The 12,822-nt window shown below is 66.9% G+C and overlaps 2 protein-coding genes across 2 annotated transcripts; both read right to left on the bottom strand.

Moving 5' to 3' along the window:
* Positions 1-197: 197 nt before the first annotated feature.
* Positions 198-5,467, bottom strand: LOC102558904 (synaptosomal-associated protein 25). Its single transcript, XM_059718054.1, has 8 exons — positions 5,367-5,467; positions 2,890-2,989; positions 2,621-2,662; positions 2,189-2,237; positions 1,863-1,980; positions 1,236-1,370; positions 835-979; positions 198-718 (listed from the first exon to the last, which is right to left on the bottom strand). The coding sequence occupies exons 2-8, from the start codon at positions 2,959-2,961 to the stop codon at positions 650-652; spliced, it is 630 nt and encodes a 209-aa protein (XP_059574037.1). The 5' UTR covers positions 2,962-2,989; positions 5,367-5,467; the 3' UTR covers positions 198-649.
* Positions 5,468-6,553: 1,086 nt separating this feature from the next.
* CAPNS1 (calpain small subunit 1) lies at positions 6,554-12,749 on the bottom strand. Its single transcript, XM_059718102.1, has 11 exons — positions 12,640-12,749; positions 11,703-11,924; positions 10,728-10,761; positions 9,984-10,073; positions 9,713-9,770; positions 9,016-9,080; positions 8,634-8,702; positions 7,862-7,940; positions 7,665-7,781; positions 7,255-7,313; positions 6,554-6,898 (listed from the first exon to the last, which is right to left on the bottom strand). Exons 2-11 carry the CDS (start codon positions 11,897-11,899, stop codon positions 6,872-6,874), a joined length of 795 nt encoding a protein of 264 aa, XP_059574085.1. The 5' UTR covers positions 11,900-11,924; positions 12,640-12,749; the 3' UTR covers positions 6,554-6,871.
* Positions 12,750-12,822: the final 73 nt, after the last annotated feature.

Raw genomic sequence — 12,822 nt, 5'->3', positions numbered from 1 at the left:
AAATACTACCCCCCCTCCCCCCCCGCAAGTCCCAGGGCCTGGCCCAGCAAGGGTTAATAGGCCCCCCCCGGAGCGAAAGGAGCAGCAGGAGGAGGTTGTTATCCCGGCGAGAGCCCAGGCCTGGGAGGGAGGGGCCGACCCGGAAGCCCCGCCCCCTCTGCAGGCCCCGCCCACCTCCCGTCGCGAAGAGACAGGCCTGATGCTTCCTGTTTTTAATTGGGCTGAAATAGCTACAGATACAGAGATTAAAAAAAATCACCTTGATGACGTCACAGCACCGGGATGACATCACACAGGAGGCACGGAAGGAAAGGCAGCGTGGCGGTGACGGACACACGGGGAGGCGGGGCCACGCGCACACGTGTACACACACACACACACGGGCGGAGTCTCCCCGGCTCGGCCAATGAGAAGGCAGCAGGGGCTGGGGCGGGGCTCCCCAGCTGCTCCCCTGTGCCTCAGTTTCCCCCGCCTCGCCAATCACAGGGCCTCATTTGCATGCGAAGCCCCGCCTCTGCCACACCCCCGTCCCCTCCACCAGGGGCAGCAGTGGGAGGGCAGGTATCTGCCACCTCCCCAAGGCCCCCGAGCAGGGCTGGAGACTCCGGGGATGGGGGCACGGGGGCGACGCGGGGGGGGCAGGGGCAGATCAAGCGTTCTTGAGGATCTTGTTGGCCTGCGTGTTGGCCTGTCGGATCCGGTCCTCGTTCACTGTGACCTGGGGGGAGACGGGGGTCACGGGGGTCACCCCCCGGGGGCAGGAGACGGGGCTGGTCTCCCCGCCGGGCCCCAAACGAGGTGGCTCCTGCTTAGCTGGGCCCCCCCTGCGCTCACCTTCTCCCGGATCTTGTCCACCTGCTTGTTCTGGATGTCGATCTCGTTGCCCACGTCCAGCGCCATGGAGCGCAGGTTGCCCAGGATGCTGCCCACCTGCACCAGGTTCTCCTCCATCTCATCCTCCCGGGCATCATTCGTGATCCTGCAACATGGGGGCGCCCCCCCCACCATGGGGTGAGAGCTGGGGCAGAGGGACCCTGCCCAGCTTGCAGCATGTAACACTGGACAGACAACTGCTCTCCCACCCAGGCCCCAACCCAGGTGGATCCTGCTTAGCTTCCACAATGTGCCCACACCCCAAGCCTGACCCAAGGGGGCTCCCATCCAGGCCTCAAACAGGGTGGATCCTGCTTAGCGTCTGCAAGCGAGGCAGCAGCCCCCCTTCGAGCCCCCCTCACCTCTGGATGTAGCCCCCAGTCATGATCATCTGCTCCCGGTCGTCGGCCACGTGTGACGGCTGCGTGGACACCACCCCGTCCTGCGTGTTGCCCCACACGGCCTTGTAGGCCTCGCTGGCCTTGAAGTTCTTCAGCCTGGGGGGGGGCAGGAATGGGGGGGGAGAGGGGTCTGACCCCTCGTTTCCCCTGGGATAGGCAGGAGCCTGAGGTGCCAGGGTTGTGCGTTTCCCCAGAGCAGTGCCCTGGTGCAGCTCAGCTTGGAGCTCTGGGGTTGCGAGCTTCCCCCCACCAGTGCCCTAGCAGGGTTCAACTTGGGGTGCTGGGGCTGTGAGCTGCCCCCCACAGTGCCCTAATACAGCTCATCTCAGGGCTCCAAGGTTGCGAGCTTCAGCCCACCAGTGCCCTGGCAGGGCGGCAGGGTCCAGCCAGGGTTGTGAGCTTCCCCCCCAGCAGTGCCTTGGCCCTCCAGGGGGCACGCATGACCCTTGACCCCCAGGGTCCAGCCACCCGCACACCCCATTCAAGGAGGGGCTTCCACTGCCTTCGCAAGCCTGGCACAGCATCTGGTGCCCCCACCCATGGGGAAAGGGGGCGGGGCCTGGGGGCGGGGCGGGGGCGGGGCCTCACTTGAGGCAGGGGCAAGGGCAGAAGCCGCAGCACTTGGCCATGTCCGTCAGGTTCTTCTCGGCCTCCTTCATGTCCTGGTTGATCTGGTCCAGGCCCTCATCGATCCGGTCCAGCTGCTCTGTGGGGGACAAAGAGGCGGGGTCAGCCCGAAGGGGGCGGGGTCTCCTGGGCTGCGAGCTTCCCCACAGCAGTGCCCAAGAAGAGGCACCAGGGCCAGCTCCCTGCCTGCCCATCGTCCCCACCCCCTGGGTCCCATCCATGCCAGCCAGTGGGGGAGCGCTGCCCCCTGCGCACCTCGTGCCTCAGTTTCCCCCCCTGCCCCTCACCTCCCTGCTCATCCAGCATGACCAGGATCCGGATGCCAGCATCTTTACTCTGTTGGGGGGAGAGAAAAGGGGGTCCAACCAGTGAATACGACCACTTCTGGGGGGCGGCGTGGCCGGCAGCCACATAGAACGGACCCCGGCATCAGGGACCCCCCTGCCTCCCCCGTCCCCCCCCGACCTCATCAGTGACGTGCTCGGGATTCAGGGGCCTGCAGGCGGGGGGCGGGGGGAAGGCCACAGGGGGGCCTGCCTCAGTTTCCCCACCCTGCAGCTGTGGTGTGGTGAGCTTCCCCATAGCAGTGCCCTACCGCTTCCCAGCCAGAAACCCAGGGCTGTGATCTTCCCCAGAGCAGTGCCCTGATGCCTCTCATCCAGGAGCCCAGGGCTGTGAGCTTCCCCACAGCAGTGCCCTGGAGAGGGAGGCGGTAATACCTCTTCCACCAGCTTCACCATGCGGCGGGAGCTCTCCAGAGACTGTGGGGGAGAAGGAGAAAGAGGGGGTTGGTCCAGGGCAGGCCCCAGCCCCGCCCCAGGCAATGCAGCCACCGGCGGGGGGGGGGAGCCTGGTGGGGCCGGGACACAGGCCAGGGCTCGCGAGGCCTCCGCAGCGCTCGATCGCCGTGCCTCAGTTTCCCACCTGCGGTGCATCACCCCCCCCACCCCCCCAGGGCATCAGGGACCCCCCGTCCTGCCCTCCTCACCTCATCTGTGACCTGGTCCACGCAGCTCTGCGCCTCATGGGAGTCCGCCCCCCCCGCGCCAGCCGTCATCATCCTGCCCGGGGCGCTGCCTCCCCGGGGCCTGTGGGGGGACAGGGGGGCAGAGCTCAGGGCAGGGGCAGATACCCCCCCCGGACAAAGCCCGTGTCAGCTGCAAGGGCACGAAGGAGTCACGCCAGAGATCCCCCCCCGCGCCGGGATCAAGGGTGGTTGGAGCTGCACGGACCCCCCAGACCCAGATCATGGGTGCTCGGGGCTGCACGGACCCCCCAGACCCAGATCATGGGTGCTCAGGGCTGCACGGACCCCCCAGACCCGGATCATGGGTGCTCGGGGCTGCACGGACCCCCCAGACCCAGATCATGGGTGCTCAGGGCTGCACGGACCCCCCAGACCCAGATCATGGGTGCTTGGAGCTGCACGGACCCCCCAGACCCAGATCATGGGTGCTCAGGGCTGCACGGACCCCCCAGACCCGGATCATGGGTGCTCGGGGCTGCACGGACCCCCCAGACCCGGATCATGGGTGCTCGGGGCTGCACAGACCCCCCAGACCCAGATCATGGGTGCTCAGGGCTGCACGGACCCCCCAGACCCGGATCATGGGTGCTTGGAGCTGCACGGACCCCCCAGACCCAGATCATGGGTGCTCAGGGCTGCACGGACCCCCCAGACCCGGATCATGGGTGCTCGGGGCTGCACGGACCCCCCAGACCCGGATCATGGGTGCTCGGGGCTGCACAGACCCCCCAGACCCAGATCATGGGTGCTCAGGGCTGCACGGACCCCCCAGACCCAGATCATGGGTGCTCAGGGCTGCACGGACCCCCCAGACCCGGATCATGGGTGCTCAGGGCTGCACGGACCCCCGGACCCGGATCGGGGGTGCTCGGGGCTGCACGGACCCCCCCCACGTCGGGATCATGGGTGCTCGGGGCTGCACGGACCCCCAGACCCGGATCGGGGGGCTCGGGGCTGCACGGACCCCCCCAGACCCGGATCGGGGTGCTCAGGGCTGCACGGACCCCCCAGACCCGGATCGGGGGGCTCGGGGCTGCACGGACCCCCCAGACCCGGATCGGGGGGCTCGGGGCTGCACGGACCCCCCAGACCCGGATCGGGGGGCTCGGGGCTGCACGGACCCCCCCCAGACCCGGATCGGGGGTGCTTGGAGCTGCACGGACCCCCCCAGACCCGGATCGGGGGGGCTCGGGGCTGCACGGACCCCCCAGACCCGGATCGGGGGGCTCGGGGCTGCACGGACCCCCCAGACCCGGATCGGGGGGCTCGGGGCTGCACGGACCCCCCCCACGTCGGGATCATGGGTGCTCGGGGCTGCACGGACCCCCAGACCCGGATCGGGGGGCTCGGGGCTGCACGGACCCCCAGAGCCGGATCGGGGGGGCTCGGGGCTGCACGGACCCCCCAGACCCGGATCGGGGGGCTCGGGGCTGCACGGACCCCCCAGACCCGGATCGGGGGGCTCGGGGCTGCACGGACCCCCCAGACCCGGATCGGGGGTGCTCGGGGCTGCACGGACCCCCCAGAGCCGGATCCGGGCTCCAGCAGTGCCGTGCACCCCCCGACGTGCACAGGGATGCCGGCCAGAGCCCGGCCCCGCGCTGTCCGCCCCCGGGCAGATGTGGAGCCGAGGGGGCGGCGGCGGGCTCGCGGGCTGAGTCATCCCGTTGGACCCGGGGGGGCGGGGGGGGGCAGGACTCAGTGCGAGCCTCGCCGTGCCTCAGTTTCCCCAGGGCAGCTGTAGCGGAGCGAGACCCTGGGAGTCTCCCCCGGGGGCGGGGCAGGAGCAGGCCCCGGCTCCTTGTTTCTCCAGCAGGGAGAAGGGGAAACTGAGGCACGGGGCAGCCCCCCCCCAGCCCGGACTCGGGGTGGCCGCAGCCCCCGGCGGGAGATTTTGGGGCCCAAGGGTGCGATTCGGGGCCTCGGGGAACTGCGCGTGGATCAGCCGCGGTTACACGACGGAACAACTCGATGAGATGAGATGAGCCCCCTTAATGAGACTAATTAGGACGTGACCCCCCACAGCGCTGTCTGGGGCAGCCCCCCGCGCCCGTGACACGTCATCCACTTATGACATCAGAGAAGCCGTGCCGTTAGAATATGACCGTCTAGATTTGCATGACGCCAGGCAGACTAATGACCGTCTACTGGATCCCAGCCAATCCCAGCCCAGACACCCCCCCACGTCCTTGCTAGACACGTCTGGCGCCCCAGACGCCCCCCCCCCCCCCCCCATTGAACCGTCCGGGGGTGGGTGCCAGCCATCTGCGTGCCAGCCTGGCCAGCTGGAGGCCCAACTGGTGGGACTGGGAGGAGGTGGGAAGGGCCCCCCAGGTGGGGGGGGCGGTATAGGAAGGCCGTGACCCCCCCAATGCCCCCCACCCCCTCCCCCTGCAGCCGCCTCCCCCCAGCCCCCCCCCCGGCTCTGCCCCTCCAACCTGCGGCTGGTTCAGTCCCAGGCTCTGGTGCAACAAGCTGCCAGGCTCTTCTTTTTGGAGGGGGGGGACTCTTGGCCCCTCCCTTGGGTCATCCCCATTGGCCCCCGAGCCTGATGGGCAGCTTGCTGTGCTTGCCCATTGGCTGCCAGGGTAAAGAAGGGGAGGGGCTAGGGAGACAGCCCCCCCCCGGCTGGTACCCACTCCCCCCCACCCACTTGGGGATGCTGTTACCAGGGGCAACCTCCAGGCTCTGACGTGGCCAGGGTGCAGGGAGGATGGAGACTGGGCACCATCACCGGGGCAACGGGCCCAGAGCAACAGGTCAGGTGGCTGGGCATGGTTGCCCTGGCAACCTGGTAGGGGCACCTGGGCATCTTGGTAACCCCGGTAACCTGAGGGGGGCAGGTCACCTGGGCATCATGGTAACCCCAGCAACCTGCCTGGCACAGTCATCTGGCACTGTATCCTAGGCAACTAGGTGCCCAGGTCACGTGAGTAGGAAGGGTAACACCCCCTACTCACCTGTCACCAGGTAACCAAGGCAACCTGGACATCCTGGTATGGGCGATGGTGTGGCTTGGACCCCCTTGTCCTGGGACAGTGCCCCCGGCAACCTGCCTGGCAACCTGGCAGTGAGGTGGCAACCAGACACAGGATGCCAACAGTGCCCTCCCAGCCCCCGCCCCATCCAACACTGGGATGGAGCTCAGGCCCCCACAGAGCAGCTGCGAACAAACCCAGGCATCTGGCTGGAAGAACTGGGCCATGAACTGGGAGGGGCCGGAGCCCATTGAGCCTTGGGGAGGATGGGGGGGTCCGTGCCCATGGGAACTCCTTCCCCTGCGTCCCCACAGCACGCAGAAGAGCCCCCCACCCCCCTACCACCAGCAGTGAAAGGGTTAACAGTTGCTTGGCTGCAAAGGGGGGGAAACTGAGGCACAGACGCTTGGTTCAGACCCCAGTGGGCATCGGGGACCCTGTTGTGTACACACCCCGCCCCGGCTGGGATCAGGGGGCACCGGGCACTGTAGAGACCCCCCGAGCTGAGATTGAGGGGTACCAGATCCCCCCAGACCAGGACCACGGGGTGCCAGGCGCTGTTCAGACCCGCCCCCCAGGCAGACTGGGAGGTCTCCACCCCGGAGCCAGCCCCAGCGGCGCGGGCAGCAGAGGCACGGAGGCGGACGTGTTATCGGAGACCTTTATTATCCTTCCTACAGAGCAGTAGAAAACACAGCCAGGGTGGGGGGCAGGCAGTTGGCACACGGCCCCCCGGCCCCCTCTGCCACTAGCCCACGTACCCTTGACAGTGAGCCTTGTCCTGCCCCCAAGAAGCTTATGGGGGGGCGCAAGATCCGCGGGAGAAACCCCCATGCCTGGCAGAGAGAACCGCACGTACAGCGCCTGGCACGGGGCCAGCAGCTGGGATCCATGGGGCGACCCGGGTCCGGAGGGGAGGCAGGAGGACAGGGGAGCGCGGGGGGCACAGCGGGGTCTGTCAGCGCTTAGGAGTACATGGTGAGCTGCAGCCACTGTAGGGGAGAGAGAGGGGGTTAGAGAGGGTGCAGGATCGGGCCCCTGCATGGGACCCAGGAGTCCAGGGTGCCAGCTAAGCTGGCATCAGGTGGGGGAGGGACTGGGTGGTGTAGAGACCCCCCCCAGTCAAAACTGGGTGCTGTACAGACCCTGGCAGCTGAGACAGAGATACAGATGATGGATGTGGTGCATGGGGAAACTGAGGCAGGAGCTCGTGGCATACTCTAGCTCTACCCCCTGCCCCTTCTTAAACCCACACCCAGCTCCAGGGCAGGGGGAGGAGTGCGGGTGCGGGGTAGGCTCTGTGCAGACAGCGACTGTGCGCTCCACCCCAGAAGCAGATGCCACTCACCTCCTGGAGGCTCACGCGGATTTGCCCGTTGCCCTCCTTGTCCAGCGACTTGAAGGCACCTGGGGTGGGGGGAGAGCTAGAGCTTATATTAACCCCTCACTGGCGGGGAACGGGGTGCTTGCATTAATCTTTTATTGGCTGGGGGCTTGTGCTGACCCCTTATTGGCTGGGGAGGGCCCTTTGTTAGCTGGCACTCTTATGAATTAACCCATAAGCTTCTGCAGTTCCACCCCAGAAGCAGCTGCATCCCAGTTGAGGAAGGGGGAAGCCTTTTTGCAAAGGACTGTGGGGCAGGTTAACCCTTTGCTGGCCAGGATGCTGGCAGGCTAACCCCTCATCTGCTGGGGGAGAACTCTCTGGTTACACCCCCCGTCTGCTGAGGGATCCTTTACCCCCGGGGGGGCACTCACGGAACATGGCGTCCAGGCGCACGAGGCAGCTGATGAAGTTGTCGAAGTCCATGTTGCCGTTCTCGTCCGAGTAGCGGCGCACGATCATCTGGTAGAGCTGCTCGTTCAGACGGAAGCCTGGGGGGGGGCACAGTCAGTGCGGAGAAGCCCCCACCCCATCCCTGGCCCCCCACACCCCAGCCCCCCCATGTCCTTACCGGCCGCCTCGAAGGCCCGGGGCAGCTCATGGCTCCCGATGGTGCCAGACCGGTCGGTGTCGTAGTCCCTGTAGATGCACTGCGGGGGGGGACCCCATCACGTCACCCTAGGCTGTGGGATGGGGGCAGGGGGCAACCCCTCCCCCACCCTGAGATGCATGACCCCAGCGCTCGATGCCCCCCCTGCCTGTGTGTGCCCGCGCGTGTGTGTGTGTGTGTGTGTCCTGGACACCTGAGGGGGGGTGTGCAAGTGTGCAAGACAGTGACATGCCCACCCCCAGTTACATGCACCTGACACACTGGTGAGATGCACACCTCAGCTATGTGCACCTGGCATGCTTACACCCCCCCGTTACATGGCACCGTTACACACACACCCCAGTTACATGCGTCTGGCACGCTGGTTGCACACCCACCCACCACCATCAGTTACAATCCCACTTCAGTTGCACACATCCAACACATCAGCTCCACACCCACCCATTGTACACACCCAACATACTAGTTACAGCCCCCCCACCTCCCCAGTTACAAGCTCCTGACACACCGGTTCCACGCACACATCAGTTACACGAGTCGCTGATACACAACTACTACACACACTACATGCACGTGCAACGGGGCGTGCACATGGAACTGCCCCGCAGGAACGCGTTGCTGGCCCCTGACCCATCACTGAGGGAAACTGAGGCACGTCAAGGACTGCTGAGGAAGCCCTGGGGTGGGTGTGGGGGGTCATGGGGGTCATGGGGCTCCCCCCCCCCCGCCCCACCTGCCACTTCTTGATGTTGTTCCAGAGGTACTTGAACTCCTCGAAGCCGAGCTTCCCCGTCGTGTCGCTCTGCGCCCATGTCAAGGGTCAGATCTCGGGAGAAACTTTGGCCCCATCGGAGCCACGAGGGGGGACGAGACCCCAGGGCCAGGGGGACCCTCCACCCATGGGGGGGCAAGGAGAGGCTGGCCAAGGGGGCCTGGAGGGGGGATCTCATGCCCATACTCTGCTATGGGGGTGTCCCAGCTCCCCCCAGGGGCGGGGGGAGAGACCCGGGGGCACTAGCTGGGCTTTAGCGACCACTGGGAAGGGTGTGGGGCATGGAGGGGGTGGGTCCCCCCGGTTGGGGGGCACGGGGATACCGCGGGAAGGAAGAGGATACGTCCATGACGGCCACCATGCTGCGGCACGTGTCGACGCCAAAGCCGTCCGTCTTCAGGTCAGGGTCTGGAGGGGAGGAGAAGTGGGGTTGGGAGGCTGACGGAGACCCCCAGGACAGTCCTGGGGGCGGGGGGAGACCCCTGGGGCAGGAGAGATCCCACGGATGGAGACCAGCGGGGCAGAGTATCTCCTGGGGCTAGGTCCAGGGGATGGGGGTAAATCCCAGGGGAGGGGCAGGGTAGATCCCAGGCTGGGGGGAGGGTTGCATCCTAGCGGTAGATCCCTGGGGGTGAAAACAGATCCCAGTGATTAATCCCAAGGGGAAGGTAGATCCTGAGGAGCGATCCCAGGGGCAGGGTAGGTCCCAGGGGGGCAAGGACAGATCCCTGGGGCAGGGCAGATGGAGGTGGGCACATCCTGGGGATAGATACCTGAGGGGCAGGGGTAGATCCCAAGGGTGGAGCAGATCCTGGGGTGAAGGGGGGGTACACCCCAAGAATAGATACCTCAGGGGCAGGGAGGAGGAGGACATCCAGGGGAAGCAAGGGGTAGATCCCAGAGATCAACCTCAGGGGCAGGGAGGAGTAGATCCACTCCAGCTCAGAGCAAACCCCAGCCCCTTCCTTCAGGGTCCCCTCAACCCTCAGCCCCCCGGGCTGGCCAGGAACCAGGCGCCCGGCTCCCCCGCTGTCACTCACGTCGCGTCACCACCTTGTTGAGGATGTTCATCAGCTCCGAGGCGCTCACCTCCATGTCCTGCCGGGGGGGCAGAAGGGGGTCACCCCCTGCCCCAGTGCCCCCCACCCCCCCAGCTGCACTCAGCTGCCCAGTGTAACCCAGGGCCCAGCTCCACCCCAGAAGCAGCTGCATCCCGGCAGGGTGTGGAAGGGGAAGCCTTTTGCAAAGGATTGTGGGATGGTTTGGGTCCATCTGGGCCCCATAGCTGCGGGGGCCCGGGGAGGTACTCACATCTCCAGCCAGCTGGGTGAAAAGCCTCCGAAACTGCCGCACCTCCTCGCTCTCATTGGCTTCGATGTTGGAGAAGTGGCTGCGGGGGGGCTGCGGGGGCAATGGGGGGTGTCAGGACATCTCTCCCCCTGCCTGGGGATGCATGAAGCCCACGAGGGGCTAGCTCCCACCCGCCAAAGGGTCGCAGACGCCCCCCCAATCCCTTCAGGCACTGATGTCAAGGTCTTGGGGAGGGGGCCTGGGGTCAACACCCCCACAGGGGGTTAAAGGGGCCGTGCACTGGATCTGAGCCCCTTTTAACTTGCCCCAGTCTTTACTGTAATTACCTGCCTACCATGCACACCCCTCATTAAAAATTCTCCTTCTAAAACTGGGGGGTGGGGGGCGCTGGCTGCCCCTAGTCTCTCTGCTCCTATTTCACAGGCTCCTGCCTCGGGTGGGCTCAAAAATCAGGAGCAGGTCTTATGTGGAAGGGGGAGGGGGGCAGCATGTGGTACACTAGAAGATACGGTAGCGAGGACCTTGTGTGTGTGTGGGGGGGGTCTAGGGACCCTGCATCCTACCGTACCTCCTCGCATACAACGCGCCACGTTGCAGCCCAGCTGTGGGCACAGGGGGAGGATGGCTGGGTCCTCAGGACAGCAGGTTTACCCCCCCCCCACATTAGGCAAGACATGCCAGGACCCCGGTGGACCCCCCCCCACCCCATCTCTCACGTGTCCACAGCAGGTCACTGGGTCTTACCGGGGGCTCTGGGTTATACTGGGCAGCCGCTTCACTGCGGGGTGGGGGGAGAGAGGGAGAGAGAGAGAGAGAGAGAGAGAGAGGAGCGGTGAGGAGAGACCAGGCCCATGCCTCAGTTTCCCCATGGCTACAACAAGCATCGGGCCCCCTCCCGCCGCACTCGGAGCTGTGCAAACACAGCAGGAGAGAGGCTGTGCCCGGCTCTGGGGGGTCCCGACTCCCCCAAAGGATGAAAACTACATGGGGGAAGGAAGACATGAACCCCACGCCCAGCCCCCGCCTCAGGCGCCGGACAAGGCAGGTTCAGAGGGGGAGACAGAAGAGGAAACTGAGGCATGACAGACCCGGTCGGTCTGAGGGGTGGAGTGGGATTGGGTCCTGGTGCTGGGCGCAGAAAGGCCGAGTCTCCCCCCAGAAGTGGGCGCATTTCAGAGCCAAGTGGGGGGGGAACACCGTGCAACCAGCCACAAGGGCCCACCCCAGAGGCGGGCGCATCCCAGCACCCGGCCCAACCAGTCCGAGACAAAGCAGGGTGGGGCTGTTCAGCGGACCGGAGCCCCCCGCCCCCCCATGCTGAAACCAACCCAGCCCCACCCAGAGACCTGGGGGGTAGCCAGCAGGAACAGTCCTAGCCCCGGGCCAGGCCCCACCCCAGAAATGGGTGCGTTTCATTGCCAGCTGGGGGAGGGGGGGTGAGGAGGAAATCCCTCCTTGAACAGCTGCCAGGCTCCAGCCAGGCCTGCCATGAGTTTGCCAGGTCTCAGCCCCCCCCCACGTTGAACGGGGGTCCGCAGGCTGGCCTCCCCCTCACCCCTGGGGGGAGAGGGTGTTGGGCTTAAGTGCTGTCCTGCCCCGTACCTCAGTCCCCCATCCCCCCCAACTGAACAACAGGGGGGTATTGCTGGGCCTCATGCATCAGTTTTCCCACCTGGAAAATGGGTGCACGTTACCTGGCTCTCCCCCTCTAGCACTCACCTGATGGCACTGATGACTCCCCCCAGGAAGTTCATGGCTCCTCCGCCACCGCCGCCGCCCCGGCCTCCGCCCCCACCCCCACCGCCACTCAGCAGCCCCCCGATGACGTTGCCAATGTTGCCCCCGATGCCGCCGCCGCCACCGCCGCCTCCTCCTCCACCGCCGCCGCCACCGAGGAAGCTCTTGACCAGGAACATGGCGCTGGGCTCAGCTGGGCACCGGCTGCAAGGCAAAGGCACCGGTCAGCTCCGCCGGCCTGGCCCCCCGGGCTCTCTGGGGGGTGCACCGGGGCTGGGGAGTGGGGAGGAGTGGTTAGAGCCCTGCTCGGCAGCGGGGGGGGGGCAGGATGCCCCGTTTCCTGGAAACAAAACACTGTCGGTGCTGGGGGGGGGCTCCGGGACCCCCTCTGCCTCCCCGATCCAGGATTGCCCCCCCATCCCGTCCGCCCAGCTCCGCCCCGGCCGCAGCCGCAGCCCAGGGCGGGATGACTCGGGGCGTCGGCTGCAGGGAGCGGCGGGGGGGAGGGGATCACTAGATCCCCGCCATGAGGCCGGGGGGGGGGGGTTGATCCCTGCCACCCCTCCCCCGTTGGAGAGAGGGGAGCGGATCCCCGGGTCTGTCCCGTCCCCCCACGAGCCATGGGGTGGATCTGGTGCGGGTAACGGCGGATCCCTTGGAAGGGATCCAGTGCGACAGGAGAACAGGAGGGTGCCGGGGGGGGATCCACTAGGATCGGCTCTATGCTGGGGATAGGGGGGGGTCGCGTGCAGAGAGGAGGCGGGGATCGGGGAGCAAAAGCGGGGGATCCCGGAAGAAAGATCGGGCGGGGGATCCGGGGGGGCCAGGGATCCACTGCGCAGAGAACCCCCGGATTCCGGGGGATCCGGTGCGGGGTAGTACTGCGGGGTGGGGGGGCAGGGATCCCGGGATCGCGTACCTGCGGGTCGGGGCTGCGCGGCTCGGCTCGGCTCGGCTCGGCTCAGCACGGCTCGGCTCGACTCCGCTCGGGCCGTGCGGGGGGCGGGGGGGCTGCCACGCCCGAGCCAATCACGCCGCCGCCGGGTCCTAGCGCCCGCGGCCCTGCTCCCGGATCCGGCGTCCGGCTCCACCCCCCATTGCC

The sequence above is a fragment of the Alligator mississippiensis genome, chromosome 15 (assembly GCF_030867095.1).
Source record: "Alligator mississippiensis isolate rAllMis1 chromosome 15, rAllMis1, whole genome shotgun sequence".
In the NCBI taxonomy this organism is placed as follows: Eukaryota; Metazoa; Chordata; order Crocodylia; family Alligatoridae; genus Alligator; species Alligator mississippiensis.
The sequence above is the reverse complement of the archived record's forward strand: the minus strand, read 5'-3'. Positions and strand labels throughout refer to the sequence as shown.